The 18,268-nt window shown below is 35.3% G+C and overlaps 1 protein-coding gene and 1 long non-coding RNA gene across 3 annotated transcripts in view; one reads left to right on the forward strand and one right to left on the reverse strand.

Annotated features, from left to right (window-relative positions):
• LOC119074783 overlaps positions 1–10,185 on the reverse strand; it is a 69,374-nt gene extending 59,189 nt beyond the window's left edge. For both annotated transcript variants that reach the window (XM_037181058.1, XM_037181057.1), the window contains exon 1: positions 7,339–10,185. In XM_037181058.1, the coding sequence (XP_037036953.1) occupies positions 7,339–8,329 (991 nt within the window). In that variant the 5' untranslated portion in view covers positions 8,330–10,185. The remainder of the gene's footprint in view (positions 1–7,338) is intronic.
• Positions 10,186–13,665: 3,480 nt separating this feature from the next.
• On the forward strand, positions 13,666–14,991 carry LOC119074795. The gene is made up of 3 exons (XR_005087253.1): positions 13,666–13,823; positions 14,265–14,698; positions 14,766–14,991. It is a non-coding gene; the product is annotated as an uncharacterized LOC119074795 (long non-coding RNA).
• The last annotated feature ends 3,277 nt before the right edge of the window (positions 14,992–18,268 follow it).

Below are 18,268 nucleotides of genomic sequence, written 5' to 3' on the forward strand. Positions count from 1 at the left end.
TCGCCAAGAATTTGCGTATTATTCTGAAAAAAAATTAATGAAAGGAAATAATCCGAAAACAATTACCGGCACTGACTATCATGTAGACTTATGCACAAAGTTTCTTTAACATTTTGCAACTCGTTTGTACAAATTGCATGGCTCATATCGGTCCGAGATGATTAAAAAGTTGATTAAGACGCAAAGTAAAGATTTAAAAAACGTCAGTCGTTAAAAAGCGTAAAAGTGTTTGCGATAAAGCAAATGTTGAACAAATCGCTTAAATGTCTTGAGTTCTGTCTTATCAAAAATTATCGTCACGTCAATTAAAATACAAAAAATTTGTTAAACAAAAACTGACTGGGTGGTGTGCATGTCTTCGTACTACCAATTTATTTTTTAGACGCTACAAAGTAAACAGAATCATGTTGGCATCAAGCTATTTTCTAAATTTTTTGAATTGTTATTCAGGTTAACAAACTCACTCTCTTGTGCATGATAATAAAATGATAAGACGATGAGTTTCGTATCTGCAATTAAGAGACATTTCTGTTCAGAATTTAGGCTAGATTAATTTAAATAATAACCGCCGTCTTTTGCTAGACACGAAAACTTGACAAACCAATCATAACGATTCCATAGTCCAGCTAGATTTCTTTGGGAATGTAAATAATTCGCATGCACCGATTCCTTGACTCATGGATACGTTAGTCACTTATTGCAAGCTTTTCAATCAAACAAACAATAAATAAAGCCTTTACGTGTGCATGGTGTGATTAACCGTTTATCTTCACATAAAACATCAATTTGATACACAATTTTTCAAAATAAAAATGACAGTTCGGGTGAGAAAATTTCTATTTTATCCCATGTCAAAACAAGAGGCGAGAAAATAGACATTTTGTCCCCGAACTATCGTCGCCCAAGGCGTCAACAAAACCCCATTTTGTCATGGTCTTTTGAGTGGTGAAAATGATGTTGGTGATTAACCCCGCACACATGAAAAAACTTCATTCACTATCGGGAGTGAAAATGAGACATTACTTCATTGACATGAGCAGCCCTTTCCTTCGGCTTCGGTGGTAAAATAAGTTCTAAGCGAGGCTGAAATTTACTATTAAATCTTTGGAGACAGACAAGTCAATTGCAATTTTATCGATCCGATGCCAATCAACAGTCTGCAATAAAATCTGCAATGCATGTGTTACCGAATGACCGAAATGAATCACTGCACCAGACTAAACACTGGATGTTTTAATATGTAAACTTGATTTTCTTCTTTTTAATTTATTAAAAAAAAAGTTTTCAATGATTATTCTCCGTAAAATATATGATGTTTAACCATCGCATCACAATCGATGAAGTCGTAGAATACATTATAGAGTCTCGGGTACAGCTTTATTTTTCTTGAAACCAATTTATATTTTATCGAATTACATTTGAATTTTGCCTAATTTTCCCATTATGTTTATTCGATGTGGTGAACATTGGAGCTTTTATAAATTATTGTATTGGATGTTGTAGTACCTCGTTTAATGCTAATAAAGCATGAATTAGCTACACACGTTTGGTCGTTATTGTCAACTTTCGGCTATGGGAATTGTGACAATTTTGTGTGTTGAACATATATAATAGCGAATTGTATACACACATTATATAGTGTCGAGATTATAATTGGTTGCCATTAGTTTTTATTGACGACAGTGTGGTATAATTATGCTGAAGACAAATGATGTGAATTTAATTTGGTGATAAAATTAAACCAAACGATTTTAGACACACCAGAGTCTCGTGTCTGATACGAACAAATTATGTGAAAATTAAAATGTAAAGTTTTTAACTACTCAGATAATTTGTGGTAATTTGTTTGCGTGATAAATCTCAATTTAATTATTCAATTAAACGTTTTTTGACTGGGTGCTTTTTTCAGCAGCAGAAATTTTAGTTTTATTTTCATTTTATGTTAATAGTGCGTGTCCACCGTGTTAATTGTTATGTTGATGGTGATCTCGGTTAAAATCAGATGTAGTTATTTAGCTCAAAAGACTAGTCATTAAGGCCAGGGCCTATTTTTAGGGATTAAAAATTCTCGAAAATTCTTGAAATTAATTTCCAATTATTTCGAATAAAATTCGAGAATTTTAATTCTTGAAAATAGTCCCTGGCTCAGGGGCGCCGACTTCTAGGTGGCAATGGGTGCGCGAGCACCCGACAAACGAATCTGTTGGGTGCGAAGCACCCGACAAGGGAAGGCTATACTTATTTTCGATTCAAATCTTTTGCAGCTCAAATAATTAATAATTTCACTATCAAATGTTTCCATACTATCCACGCAATTAGTGCTATCTGTTTTGTCAGATTGAGCCGATTGTGCTCTTTGTCAGTTTTCTAATTTCCAATTTATTTTTTGTTGAGATTTACGAACAGATAACTAATTGCTTTGATTGGAGTTACGTTCTACGAGTCAAAAATCATTCTATTCGGTCTTAGCTTATCGATATTAACTTTTTTTGGATTATGTTTTTTTAATCGGCGAAATCGTTGTTCGATGCAACAAATTGTTTCGTTGTCTTGTGACCAGAAAACGACTCATTACCTTGTAAAAATGGAAGGAAGACAACAAAATACCGCACTGTCTTGCAGCGAAGTTTTTTGTTTCGACGTGTGGGATGAATTCATCGCATTCGGCTCTAAATACAAACTTCACACACACCTCAAATGTCCCAGCGAGACAGTAATATACTATTTTCACACGAAAAAAACAAACCAAAAAACCAAATTTTATTGGACTGCGCAAATATTGGGAATGCGTAGAAATTTTCATCTCGGCAAGGCTTCAAATCTCAAAATTTTTCGCTCGCTCTGCTCGCGTAGTAAGTGTTCACTTAAGTTTTGATAAGGAGTGCCGTCAGAGGAAGTGGACGTCATTATTTATCAACCCATAGTGACTCAGTTAAAAAAAGTTAGAAAAATAAAAATTAAATACAATTTTTTACAATGGGCTCATAGCTTTAGTTTTTTTTTCGTAAATTCGTTTGAAGTTGGTGTTATTTGAAGGCAATAGAGTAGATCTTGTCTTGCAAAGTATGTTACGCAGAGAACCGTTTCGAAAGTTATAGACTTTCCTGAATATGTTGTCTGAAGACGTTAGAATTATTTCAAGATCGCTCAACCGATGAAGCAAAAATTGAGGACGTATTTAGTTTAAATATTATACGCCTATGAAAGGTTTCCAGGAATATGATAGATTTTACGACTTTCTCCAATTTCAAAAGTTGCCCGAAACGATAATTTTGTATCTTTGATTTCATAATGATGAAATAAAAACTCTTGTGTTTAACAACTTGGGGTCTAGACTAATCAATTTCAGTAAAACTAAAACTATGATCTGAGTCAAAGGTTTGAGCACCCAACAACTCAAACGAAAGTCGGCGCCTCTGCCCTGGCTTGTTTCTAGGTTGATTCTTGGGTTTAACAGCTACCAAAAATTTGTTCGAAGAATTCCGAAAATTCCACTAACTTTGCTTGAATGTAGTTTCACATGATGATTCTACAGACGTTGTGACATGATTCTCTAAATTCGTTTGAGTTTCATCGAATTTTTTCTCTCAAAAGAAAAACGCAAAGAAAGAGTTTTGGTCGCTACTGCGCGATGGAATGGTAAAACAATCCTCTTGCACCATCCGCCACCTTAGACGAACTATAAAGTTCGTCTAAATTCGCCACTGATTGTCCCTAATTTTTCAGCTTGTATGAAATTCCAACACAACTCTAAGTTGAACTAAAAGATACTTAGCTCCTCGACCTCGAGTCCCTTTTACTGTAACTCCACCATAATAAAATTCAGATAACTGTGAATGTGACGAAAGACTTACACTCTTTTATCAAATTACCACCACTAAGTACATGTAGGGTCAATGAGACCCGATTTTTTATGTAAACGTAAACGACTTGCGATATTATTCGTCTACGAAAATTATGTCATATAAAGGTCTAGGTCAAATTATCGCCGATATTTTTTATTACTGTTCACAGCTGATGTGGAAATTATCGCAGTATTTTGGATCGTAAACTTTGAGAACTGGAATTTTGATTCAGTTTAGTCTTTAATTGCAACTTTCTTCGGATGATTAAATTTTTATCGAAGCAAATGAACTCGATGCAATCGATTCCACCCGTTTCATTCGAAATTATGAAAATAAAATCCGATTTATTCGAACAAAACTTCATATCTGTAAGCTAAAACTTAATTGCGAACGACTTCCAACTGATTATTTTATGAATATATATCATAAACTGAAAACTTGTTTGTTTAGAGGAGAAAAAAAAACTTCATCTCAAATGTTTGCTTCCATCAAACAGACATAAATATTCTGTAAACAGACGAGTGTTTGCTTTAATAAATTTTAGGGCATGAGGTACAAAATTGATAAAAAGAAATTTTTTGTTTTATGAGCACGTGGTTCTAAATCTTAGTGGCTTTAAAATAAATGGCTGGAAATCGTTCGCTGCAGAGTGGTAGACTTTGAGAGGTAACGAACTGTTGTCGTTACGTATTTTCGCAACACGGCATTTTAACGGGTTTTTATCGATTTATAAAATCCAGTGTCAAAAATTTGACTTTGCCAATTTGATTACAGGGGCACATTAGATCATATACCAGGTAATTTGACACAAGGTCGCCTTCGTAATAACTGTAAACCCAAACTTTGAGGTTATGTCACTATGTTTGAAATTCGACAGAAATTTCACAGTTAATATTGCTTTGGAATCCTTGGTACAAGCATATAAGGCCTCCTGGTGTCAAAAAACTGCTGCTACTGACATATAGACTTTTCAGAGCAGCAGGCTAGTGTCGAGTAAACATCTATCGTAATTAGATGTGGTCATTCTATTTCTACATTTTAATGATCAGATCTTTGACCCGAAGATACCTCTGAATTTCCGTTTCTACCTGTAAAGTACGCATCCTAGCTTCAAGTTTAGATTTAATCAGTTAGGGTGATCATTTCTGATCAATGCACACAGATCATGGGATCCTTTGTGCTACCCTGTCATCATGAAAATCTTGAAGCCCTTTTCAGGACCTCATCTCCTTCTCAACCTATTGCCTTACGCTCTACACGAATCCCTCCAGGCGAGCAAACTGATCCCTATGATTAGGTACCAAAATGATAGCTAATCCTTAGGGCAGAAAGCAAAGAGTGACTGGCGTCAACCTCGTTTCATTAGACTGTAAATTCTAGAAAGCCACTGGGATGACAGCTGTGTCTCCCCCTTAGCTACTAATGACAGCGAGTAAGGCAACATTGTCGCCCGAATCACAGTCCTTGTCATTGGGATTGATAAAGCCTGTGATTTACATTCCGCTCGATATTGACCTGGTCCAGTCTTATATTTTATAAGACCAGCCCGTTCGAACGTAAGCTTTCTCTGCAGTGGGCCAATATGAAAGCCGAGCCAGGCAGAAGCGTCACTCAGCAGCGCGCCACCAAAAGGTCAACCGCCAAACTTTACCACTATTTAGCCCAAAAGCCCTTACTTCCAAATTAGACTGACGGACGAGCCACCTTTGAGACGAGGACCTTCGGTGCAAAAAGCGAAATGACAGCGTTTCCACGATGGCACACCACTGAATAGCACAACGACCCGACACGGCGACCATATCGTCCCTTTGCAATAAGTTTTGCACAACATGGAATACATTCCTTGAATATAAATTCAGAGAAGATGTACCCTGATCAAGTGTACGTTGTCTTTGCGAGGAATCAAAATAAAAGCCGGGAAAAACTAGCATCTTTCAGCGGCATAACACCACCAATCCATCCGTCGACCTTGTCTACTCTATAGCCCGAAAGCCTAAGCTCTATGAATAGTCCGGATCATTTTACTCATATAGAAGCAAAATAGGACCCAGCCACATCAGTGAGTAAACTTTTAGACCATGAACCAACCGAGAGCTAAAGCTGGCGAGTGAGGCAAAGCAACTAAGAGTCCTGGCAGTGACACACCACTGAGAAGAGTACCAATCTCGCCAAGCCTTCCTAATGTCTCCTCGCAAAGAAGCTTCAAGTTAGAAAGTATTGGGAATTAATGCTCGCCTGTATCTGGATCTCAAGATACTCGAGCGATGCCGCACTTCTTAGAATAAATGAATAATTCAATGCAGCAACGGGACATGTCACACATTGGCGAATTATAAGAAAAAATGAATTTTGATAGATCTTCGTTTCAATGGTAATAGAAGTTTCTTAATTTAAACAAAAAAACGTCGTAAGCGTTTTCGAATCGGAGTTAAATTAATGAAATTTCATTTTTCTTATAATTCGCTAATGTGTGACATGTCCCGTTACTGCTTTAAACTATTCAAATGGACTAAATCGTTTGAGATTAATTGGACTCAATTGAAGAGTCCTCTCAGTGTGTACCCCTCGGAGGTACCAACATTTCACATAATAGATAAGGGATCAATCAATTGCATGAAAATGAGTTCTGATGGACAGCCGAGAATTGCTGCAAATAGTCAATTCCCGCAGAAGCCACCAGTAACTGTTCCAGTCGCTAATAATGGACGGTCACAAATACCAGTGACTCAACAAGCAGTTCCATCCATTGCAAACTTGGTCAACAATCCGGGGCGGTCACACCCGCAAGCAACAGAGCCACCAGTCAGTTGCACCAATCTCTGCCATGGCTCCTGATCAATTAACAATGGAAATGGAGGACAATTTACTCAACCTCAGTGACAGCAAGTAAATTTCTTTTTTGGAGGAGAAGTAGCTGTGGTGAGCCAAGCAGTCCTTTCAATTGATTCAAATCGGATAGGCTTTGATTTTGTGTAAAAACGTATAAATACGGTGTTCATTCTGCTTTACTTTCATTCAAATATATGGTTTCAACGTAAAAACATCGTCTTTCCTTTCACATAGTATCTTTGGTGCCTCTCCTGTTTTTAATAAAAAATTGAGTAGCTGGTAGCTGGCCCTTTATTCCATATGAATATGGAAATGGGTACATGTTGTCGTGTTTCATGTAGTTACAACGTACACTTTTAATAAGCGCTTTTAATTTATGACAATTTTTTTCGTGATAATTTATGTGGTTTGTACTTTCATATTTCGTCGTTAAGGTGCGAGGAAATTAATCTTTATACGGAAATTTGAATACGATTTTTTCTTCTGTAATGCAACAAAGTAGGGCGGAGCGAATATTAACAGTTACGTGAACACTTCACACATCCAAGTGAATGCTAAATGTATGAAGAAAATTCAAACACTTGTAGGACAAATGAAGTGATAAAGTGAAACCAGCAAGAATCATAATTTTATAAAAAATAATAAAAAAGAATTGATTACTCACTATAATCGCTTCCATCATCCTGCGTACCATTAACGGTGCCATCGGGCAGCAATTGCAACAGTCGATTTTTAATAAGCAATTGAATTTTTCGCGACGTTCCAGCGATATGCGAAAAATTCGTTGATCGTTCATTTCGATCCAAATTTGAGTCTCGTCGTCCGGTTGTCGATTTTTTTCCCTGTGCTCGCGCTTGGACCGGAATACTTCGTTCCGTTCGTGAGAAAATACTTTCTGTCGATGTCATTTGCAGTCGCTTACTTCCTGACGGACTGTATGAGAATACTGTTTGCAATGTGGGCGAAATTGTTTGATTAAGGAACATGGTCGGTGCGACGATATTCGCACCATTATTTCGATTCAATTTCAATTGTACATCATCGTCTTTTTGATTTTGATTCAATTTAATACTTGTGGTTGGTTGTGTGGTTACTGAAACCGATGCAATTATTTCATTTTGTATCGTCGCTTGTGATAATCTCATTTGTAGTGAATTGTTCGACGACAATTTTCTTAATCCAACGACCGGCTCGTATGTAGTTATTGATAGTGATGATGGTGTGCCGGCTAAATATAAATCATTTAATTGTAATGTCTGTGGCGTTGACGACGATAATTCCTTTCTCTGAATTATCGTTCTCGGTCGCGCTGCGTTAAAGTAATTTCTGATTGTGTATGAGGTCGACCGATTGCTGGGATTCGCTCTCTTCCGTTTGCGCCGTAAGAAAACAGTGTCTGTCATTGGCACATTTATTATGTCATCATGGACTTGTGATGAGTATTTGTCCGTTTCACTGCTACCATAATCAGACATTGCACTCGAGTATGGCGGTCGTTGATTGGCTAAACCTATTTCACTGCTATTCCACAAATTCGATTGGTATGTCATTAAATCAATAGGCAATGCCGCACATGTCAGTGGCCATAGTGATACGACCAATAGGAGGGCACCCAGCAAAACCAGGGCCCTCCACTGGAATTGGCTGCTCGGCATTAACGCCAATGCGTCGATATCACTTTACGTAACCATTAAAACGTACATTTATGGAATCCGAAAATGTGAGATAATTTCACGAACATTTTTTTACATGATTTGGTTAAACGTTTATTCACATGTCTACAGTGGGTTAAGTAACACGCACATGGGTTGTTCACTGAGACTTTACACATGAAAGTGACGTGAGGAGTTTTGGTGTTTAATTTAAGAAAAATAATTATTTTCACTGTTCACTGTTCACTCATCAGTTTAATGATCAAAGTCCTTTCGACCAATGTGAGTGAAAAACCAATTTATTTTTCCAACAAATATCCTACACACGAATCTTTTGATATGGTTTAGTCAATTCGCGGACAGAGTGTATTATTCCGTTGGTTGTGAGTATGTTCTGTTTTAAGATTTTAGGATTTTTGTTCATTTATGCTTCTCAATGCCTTGTGTTTCGTAGTCCAAACAGATTTTTCTTTCGTTTTACCGCAGTTTGCAGACGTTTCTTTATTATGAGTTCACTAGGTATCCCAATTCAGTAAACACTAATCAAATTCACCACATAACGGAATAGCGAACCAGGCATTATTCGTTCGAATTTTAAAAAAATAATTAAATCAACGATGTCACCCACGTATCCACGTATCTATTTAAAAGTGAAATAATTGTCCAATATCCATTTGCCTGTTTACAAAATATACGCAAGCTTATTAACCTGTTGTGATACACAAACTTCACTTTCTGACGATGCAAACGAAGACATCACACCAAAAAGCAGAAACGAAAAAGAAAAACAATTCTTTTAACACACAAAATGCTAAGATAAACGGTTGTGCATTCGAATGAAATATATGTGTCATCACACACACTTGAAGATGTGCAAAATTTCGCTAAAAGCTGATAAAATAACTTTTGTCACTTTGTAGAAGAAATTTATAATAACAAAATCGTCACACGATTTAATTTATAGCAAATACAAGTTGAAAATGGTTGCGATTGTTTTCTGTTATAAATGGCAACACGCGAATATTATATCTCTGTAGATTGCTTTGGAAAATTATCAAATTTTAAAAATAAATTGACAATTCATCTCTCTTTACTTTTCGGCCGAAGGGTCATTGGCACAAAACACTATGGCACACACAACACTTTTATTTTAATTCTTTTTGATTTTTACATAACCGATATTTCAGATGGTACATACTCAAAAATCATTCGTAACAATTTGCCTAGTACACTTCTCTCGGCGTAATTCTCATTAATCAAATTATTTCACATTTGCAAATAATCAATTTATCAATTCTCCCTCGAACGGGTGATGAACGGATGGATAATGAATCCGTTTATTATGCGTATGATTTATGAATCGAACATTTGTTTAAATTTTTACCACTTCAATTCACTTGATAATGAACTGGCTATTCTCAGCCGATTTACTGTTGATTTTTGTTCCGGTTTGCGGTTGTATATATAATCAGTGTTCAGATAAATTTTATCATCACAATCAGTCTAGCAGGTTGTGAAGCCGATTCTCTTACACTCATTAACGGAAGAACCGTAGAAATCGAAAAGCCGATCAGATCGTTAAGTATCCTTCTCGCAACACAAGTGTTTTACATAACATTTTCCGCATTCAGATGAAAACGAATTTTTCGCGACCCAATTTACAATTGCTTTGATTAAAATTAAAATTTAAAATTTCTTTTTCAAACAAACCAAAAAAAAAAAGTTTTTCGAATAATTTTCCACAAAAAATTAATAATCAAAAAATTTGATAATAATTGTCGAAAAGGAACGCGTTCGTTTACTTAGTATAAAAAAATTCTCAAAAAAAAAATTCTACAAAACCGTTTCATCTCATTCAATAGCTGAGCACAGACTGAATTCTGAACGGAAAGCCGACATCGTGTATGTCACAAAGTGATATTAGTTGTGGAGTTATAAGAGTTAAAGTGTAGTTTTTTTCCCGCATATATTTAAATATACCTTCATGAAAACATCTGAGAATTATATATGTATATTACATGTGCAGCAATGGGTTTTGTCTTTTAGTTGGTTCCTCGTTCGTTTTCATGCATGTGTTCGTATTTTAGCAGAATTGTATATTGATTTGAATAAAAAACATTTAAATGGTTTTATCAAATTTTCTTTTGATGTGCCATCCCATGCTATTGTAGCCGTGTATGTTAGAATTTCAACTGTTATACGGTTGGTGGGTTGTGAGGTATAATAAATAATTGGTAATTTAGGAAGTAATATTAATCGAATGTGAATCAGTTTGATTATTACAGGCATTTTGAATTATTTAATGAATTTTATGTGTTACGGCGTGTTTCATTTTCATTTACATTGCCTAATCATGTAAAGCATTGTACTTACAAGGTTCCATCGGGTCTGGCTGTAACACCCCACTTATCAAATACACAACTTGGATCCTCGGAAGTAATATACTATTTTTTAGAGTAACGACCCAGTACATATAGAAAATTGTTAATTGAATTTGGGGTGATGTTTTAGGACATTGCTTGTAAATTATCTTTGTGCCACCGAGAATTGAAATACGACGGATTTCAATATCGATAACTAGATTGAAATGTCCAAAATTACAACACCCGTTTTCATGGCTTATTACAACACTCAAACCAGTGTTGAAATGAAATTCGTATGAGTTATTACAGCATTCGTTTTAAAAAAATGCAAAGCAACGTGATCGATCAAATTCGAAGAGTGATTGTTTACAATGAAAATTCTGAATTTTTGTGCGTTTGTCTATTTCAATTCTCGGTTGGCACAAAGCATGATGTGTTACACGTATTGTAATGAGATTTTTTCAGCACACGACCCAATTTTCCTTACTCGCTCCGCTCGTAAGGAAAACTTGGGTCTAGTGCTGAAAAAATCAACATTACAATACTTGTAACACATCATACTATTTCAAAACAAATGACGAAAAGTAGGACGTTCCATTGCCTAAAAACGTTGTATACGACTCGATGATAAATGATTTTTTGGGAACACGATGTGTTTTGTCACACTAGGCCTTCGGCCTAGAGCGACAATCTACACATCGTGTGCCTAAAAAAGCATTTATCACTCGGTTGTATAAATAACTAAAAATGAATCTCAAATATTACGGACTGTTTTATAGCACTTACACTCTTTTTATGAACGAAATTGTGAGAATATTGTGAAAATCAGTCGTATACATCCACAATTGCAATTTCATAAGAACAAGTTGGCGAAGGCTGGAAATCAGCATTTCTTAATGCCCAATGCCCATTCTCTGATCACAAAAGGACCATGGTTAATATTTACACCAACTTTCACGTTTATCCTACCAGGATGTTCGTGGTATAATCAGTTTTAAACATTTACTTCTTCCATAGAGCATTAATTTGGAATCATTTCGGAGGCTGATTAATACAAAATAAGCCATCCAGGAACGAACTAGTGGAAACAGATCGAAAATGTACCTGAAACAACGAATAGGTTTGGCAATACAACGCAATAAAGCTGCCAGGATTATGGGCACTTTCCGTGAAGATCAGAAAGGGCTGGATGAAATATTTTTTATTTTACAAAATATGTCAGAATCATATTTAAGTTTATATTATATTAAAAATATTATTCGTACCACGGACTAAAAGTCTTTTTTAGCGTATTCGATGGCAGACCTCGCCTTCGACTCTGTCTGGAAACCTCTTACAAGCTAAAAAAAAGACTTTTAGTCCTAGGTACGAAATATACTATTTTGAGTTAGTGACTTATTGTCAGCATATTATTTGTTTTCGCAACAAAATTTGATGAAAATGTAAATTAAGCGTTAAATATGCTAAATGGACCGCGGTGAGTCAAACACAACATCTCTATTGAATTGGAATGTCTAAATTTGATATTTATCTGACAAAAAGTGGTGATTTTTGTACGTGGAATATTGGCGACGAAAGTAGGATTACCACAAACAAAGCACCTAGATAATAGAAAAAAAATAGAGTAGTAGTTTAATCGAAGTATGCGAATATTTCCACACCTTTTTTTTCATAATGTCATTGCAAAATTACCATTAAGGCTGCTAATGGTATTATTGGTATCAAAAAACTACTCTATTTGACGTGTAAAAACCTCTATTACCCTGCTAGGTGTTTTGCCACAAAAAAATTGATAAATTACCAATAAAGTATAGTAAACTACAGATGGAAAAAAATAAACTACAGGTAGAAAATAATGAATGATCGATAAAATGAACAACTTATAGAACTTTTTATCGGTTTTGAAAATTTTTATCTGCACTTGGGAGTTTCACTATCGGTACTTTATTATTTTGTATCGGTAACGAGTTTATCGGCAACGTGTTTATAGGTAACAGAGGCGCCGACTACGGTCTTGCCGCGAGGCTCGGGCAACACTATGACCAAATTAGTCGAGGCTGAGCAACACTATGACTCGACGACACAATAAATATCATTTTTACATCAAAATTGTTTTAAACTGTAGAAGAAAACGAGCATGTAAGTCAAAAATTCTCGCTGCGTGGCATTTCACTTTAAGAACAATTCCAACGTTAGCTTCACTACTTTCTCGGAATTCTACATAATTTAAAAGAAATCCTTCGGTTCCACACGATAACTCGACTAACATCTTTTTATCGCTGTTCTAGTTTTGTAAGAGTATGTTACAACATTAGGAAAGTAAGTGAGTCATTACATGACAAATTTGAATGTGTGTGTGAGTATATGTATTCAAGTGTGAATGTTTATGAAACAAGAGCGTTAGCAAAGTTTTTGAGGGACCGTATTGAAACGAACTTTATCTTCATCCGAATTTACACTGGCAGCACAATTAAGAAAAAAATCGCTCGCTACGCTCGCAATTATCTTTTATTCTTTACAAAGCTTATGGTTCTTATAAAGAAGTTTCGCCCAATGTTCAAAAGTGCCCAGGACACGGCTGTTTATCGATAATTAAATTTTATAAAAGCATCAATTAATAAAACATCAATTTTCGATCATACAAAAAAGCGACTTTTTTGGGCAACACTATACGAAAAAAGAAGTCGGCGCCTCTGATAGGTAAAGTGTTTATCGGTCATTTATTATTATTTTATCGGTAGCAGTGAATTTATTTATCGGTAGAATATAATATCTCCAAAAAAATGAGCTCGTTTTTGTTCAAAGTAAATCTAAATCGATTGTTTAAACGTATGGATTGGCGTCAATTTAAATTCGAATTATTGAAGCAAGTGTTAAAATAATTTAAAAAAAAAATGATCTACAAACAGCTAAACAACAGCTTACATGCGACAAATGAACTCCATGCTGAAATTTTCAGCTATTGATTAATCGAAATCCATATATAGCCGTACTTTTAGTCTTCGTAGGCAGTGATCGTTCGTTCACCAATGTGAAATTAGTTAAACACAAGAATTTTTTTTCTGTAAACTCGATTAAACTTCCAAGTAAAAATGAAAATGATTCCGATCGTTGTCGCCGTTTTGCTGCACCAGGTTTGTTATACAGTATTGGTCTGTTCCAAGGCCATACGAATTGTCAAATTACTGTCATCCATAGAGACAACGCCAATGAAAGTAGATAAGTAGGTATGGCCAGTCCATACAAGTCGGAGCACATACGGATTTGCATGACGCCACCTCAAACGAACTTATTTCTAGTGAAAATTTGCACTAGAAATGAGTTCGTTTGAGGTGGCGCCATGCAAATCCGTATGTGCTCCGGCTAGAACAAATTTGAACGTTTGGCCATACCTATCTATTTACTTTCATTGGACAACGCCTCATCAATATTTATATGAAAACCGATCTCTGTGGGTGAAATCGTGTTCGATTGGCAAGTGATTTTCACGTACATTTACTTGGAACAAACCTATAAATTTTAGTAGATACTTACTGAATTAAATGTTTTTAATGTCAAAATTTCGTTTGAGTTAGATGTCAGTCATATATGCCGACGATGCTGAACCATGTGGTGAATGCCTTGTGGACCTACAAGAGTTTGACCTTATTTCTGCTCAATGTCAAAAAGAAGCTAAAAACAACCCAAACGTAATACGGGAAAACGTTAATTCATATAACGAACAATTGGCTTTACTCAGTGGCTCATGTACTAGTAACGAGAGTCAAAAAATTATCGATAATGCCCAAAAAGGCGGTGATGACGTTGGCATACAATCCGAACAAACGAATGCAGGTGCTGGAATGACAATCGATCGAATAAACGTGTCTGCATTGCATTGAGGCTATTGATTAAATTCGCTACTCGAGCTATATCAGAACTATTAGAGTGTCAACGAAACGCCCATGATGACCTCTCTTCTCTAGTTGAAAAATCAACGTGCGCTCTTGCCAACATTTCTCCAGAAAAAGTAAGTTCATTGGATGTTGATGAAATATATAGTTTGAAATATTGGTGATGTTGCTCTAAATTTTCAGGTAAGTGATGTAATTAACAAAAATAGTGTCACACTGCAAGCTATTGCCCTCTGTCAGGCAGATAAATTTGAGGAATGTAAAAACATAGCATTTCGGCCAATTCAACGGCAAATAAGTAATCTTATGAAGGCTCTTAAATCCTGCTAGACAGGTATCATTGACGCCTTCGTGAGTGTGATCACCTATTCTTACAGAACCTTGAATAAAATTTCTGATTTTTTGATCGCGAATTATCTTCTCTTTTTAAATACGAACGAACAATAACCCTTCGAGAGAGCCAATAAGTCAATCTGCTTTAACACTCTCCTTCATCTACTGATCAATTGTAGTGTGTCGGATAGTCGTTTCTGTCAAGTTACACTGATAAAAAAAAGTTAACGTCTGAGATGTATAGCTGGTTGCCAGGAATCCTTTTCTCAGCCTTACTTTGGACTTTGGACTACTTCGGTATTGAGGTATTGTTGCATTAATTTACGGATAAGGTGGCAATGCATTCTCCTCTATTTTAAGAGATTGGTTAATACACTGTTGACTAGTGATAATAATAATGTTGAAACTAGTGGTATTATAGATATAGACTGTCCTAGGCGCGGGTGGAAAGACTGCCCGAACGGAAAGTATCGAAACAAGGACTTACGACTAAAGTTACAATTATCAGTCCAATACCATCTCAAGCAGCAACCTGTATTCCTGTATTTATTAAGGTGATAAAAATGCTACGTAGCGTTTGCATTTTTACATGGAAAATAAGAAATTAGTCAACAGTGTATGATTCGACAAACAAAGGAAGCAGGTAGTATTTTGACAGTGTTAAAACCAAGGTAGATATATGGGCGGTAATGCCATATGCCATATATAACCGAATCAGAAGTGCCTGTCTTTAAAGTAACAAAATTGCTTAGAAACCTGGACCATCTATTTTGTGATAGACACAACATTTTGTGACTGAAACTGCACTGAAAATAAATTTCAACTAAACTGACAGGTTGATTTGGAATCAACATTGCGAAATGGTATACCGTGCCAATTACTTTGCAGAGAGTACCAACGATTTGTACCACGCACTAAATAAATTGGTACAGTGCACATAAATTGGTATCAGTTACGAAAAAAGTTTTCAATTGTCTCCAAAGAGAGGGTGCTGAGCAGGCATATGTCGAACTACTCGGAAAAAATGCGCGGTATCACTCTTAACGTTAAATAGAGTTAAGAAACTGATTTTTAGATTCGATTTCAACACTGCAGAGTAACGTAAACCAGGCAGGAGCAGTCGATTTGACTAAGATAAGATAAGATAGTCATTTATTCACCTAATTTGCTATTATAAATACAATTCACATAAAATCACAGATAAAAAAGGACTTCAGCAAAATTCACACTTCTTAGTCAATTTCTAATTAACTTTCGTCTCCCCTTAAAAATCACAAATTTATGTTGACGTCCTTCAAAAAACTCCTCAATTTACTATATTAAAAACTCATCCATTCTTCTTGCTCTTCACTTCACTCGGCAATGAGTTGAATTCAATGATGCCTTTATGGAATACTGAATTACGCGCTTTCGCGCTTCTCTTGCATGTAAACCAAAAGTTGTTTTTCGACCTCGTTGGACAATACTCTCTCTAGCAAACAAACTCTTAGATCTCTGTGTCAAATTCACACCTTATTTCTTTGTATTATACAAACACTATTCTACCTTTTGACTGACTTCGCTGTAATGTACATGTAAATTCCAAAGGCTACTTAATTCTTTCACCACCCTAATAAAAATAGTTTGGTTTGAATGTATTTGCGTCTTCTGCTCCTGCCTCGTTTTCTGTCATGATTTCAAGGGAGAGTGGTACTCTACAAAGCATACTGAAACTCGGCAGTAAGTTTAAAGTGTTACATGAAGGAGAAATAATTTTAATATCTTCTGTAAGTTCTTTGTTTTCTTGAAAACATTTCCACGTTATAACAGTGTACTGTAAAACACTGTAACAAACCATTTCATACAAAATAGAAACTCTATTTGACAGCTGATCAAATTTGCTTGAAGTGCATTGGTTCGATTAAAATAATTCGAGAAAGAAAGGAAATCTTCGTTTAATTCGAAATATATAAATATAATTTTCACCTAGTTTCGTCTAAAGAAATTTTTATTTTGTAGACCAAATATCAACAAAATTATCCTTGTGACTTGTGACACAGTCCCGGAATAGAAACACTAAGCGAAACTAAAAACATTAAATAAAAGAAAATGTCCAAATATTTTGTATTTATAACATAAACTGTCGCTGTAACATAAAAGGGAAGAAGATTGTGTGTAATGTGTTACACCGAATTTGATTTTATTATCGTCACTTTTATTTAAAATCGACTGTATCATATGTGTGGTAGCTCTGACTTCTTATCCTTACTGTCTGTCGGTTAATAAGAATGAACCGAATGTGTGAAGAGAGAGGAAAGGAAAATTGTGACATTGATGAATAAGTGCAATCACTTAAAATTCGGTACACTTTCTTGTTTCGAACAAATTAAGAAAATGTTTTCGTCTTTTTCTTCTTCTTTCACGATTTAACACATCATTTAGACGTAATTACTTTCCTATATATGTTGGTACCATAACGGGAGAGTAGACTTTTATTTTAAATGTAAATTAGTTCGGCTGTCAAGGAATATAATTGAATTTTGAATATTTTTACCCCTAAGATTTGTTCAGACATATCACTTTCGGTTATTTCATATCCGTTGCACAATGTATGAATGAATGAATGAACACTTGAAGGGATATGATACAATAATGTATCCGAAATGCATAGCCGTAATATTATTGAAGAACATTTAGAGAGTAGCTTCAAATGGGTGTCACTATTCTAATGATCCATTACAAATTGAAAACAAGGACAATGTTTACGAAATCATTTCAGAGATTTATTATAATTTCGATTTTTTTTTCATTCAACGTAAGCCCATATACAACGTGTTCGTGTACCTCGACATAGTACGACACATTCTAAACAAACATCGTAGAACAGTTGATGAATATTTATAATATTCGAAGTGTTTGAAAATAAACACTTTAAATGCAGAAGACGGAACATTTGAATTGATAAAATTGTTGGAGATTATCTGTGGTGTTGAAAAAATTTCGTTTCCGTTTAAACTTTGATGGACAGGGAAGAGTATTCGCCAATTATAGGACAACTGGTTTATGGTATGGTCAAGGTCGCCAATGAAAATAAAGACTGTCGAATGCCCTTAAAAAAATGAAGTTGAAGGTGCAGTCATCACTTAACCCAAAACTTACCGTATTGGAGATTATCTTTGTTACATATCGCATCCTCTAAAACTATTTCAAATTAGAAACAAACAACAAAAAGTAGTCAAAAGAGAATAAGCTACCAAACGACGAACCGTGTAAATGGAACATTGGAATCTTTATAAAAGAAACCAAAAAAAAAGATTATGACAAATTGATGAAATTGAAATGAAGAGTCACAATTTCATGGGAACATCATTAAT

Source organism: Bradysia coprophila, unplaced genomic scaffold, assembly GCF_014529535.1.
Source record: "Bradysia coprophila strain Holo2 unplaced genomic scaffold, BU_Bcop_v1 contig_151, whole genome shotgun sequence".
Lineage (NCBI taxonomy): Eukaryota > Metazoa > Arthropoda > Insecta > Diptera > Sciaridae > Bradysia > Bradysia coprophila.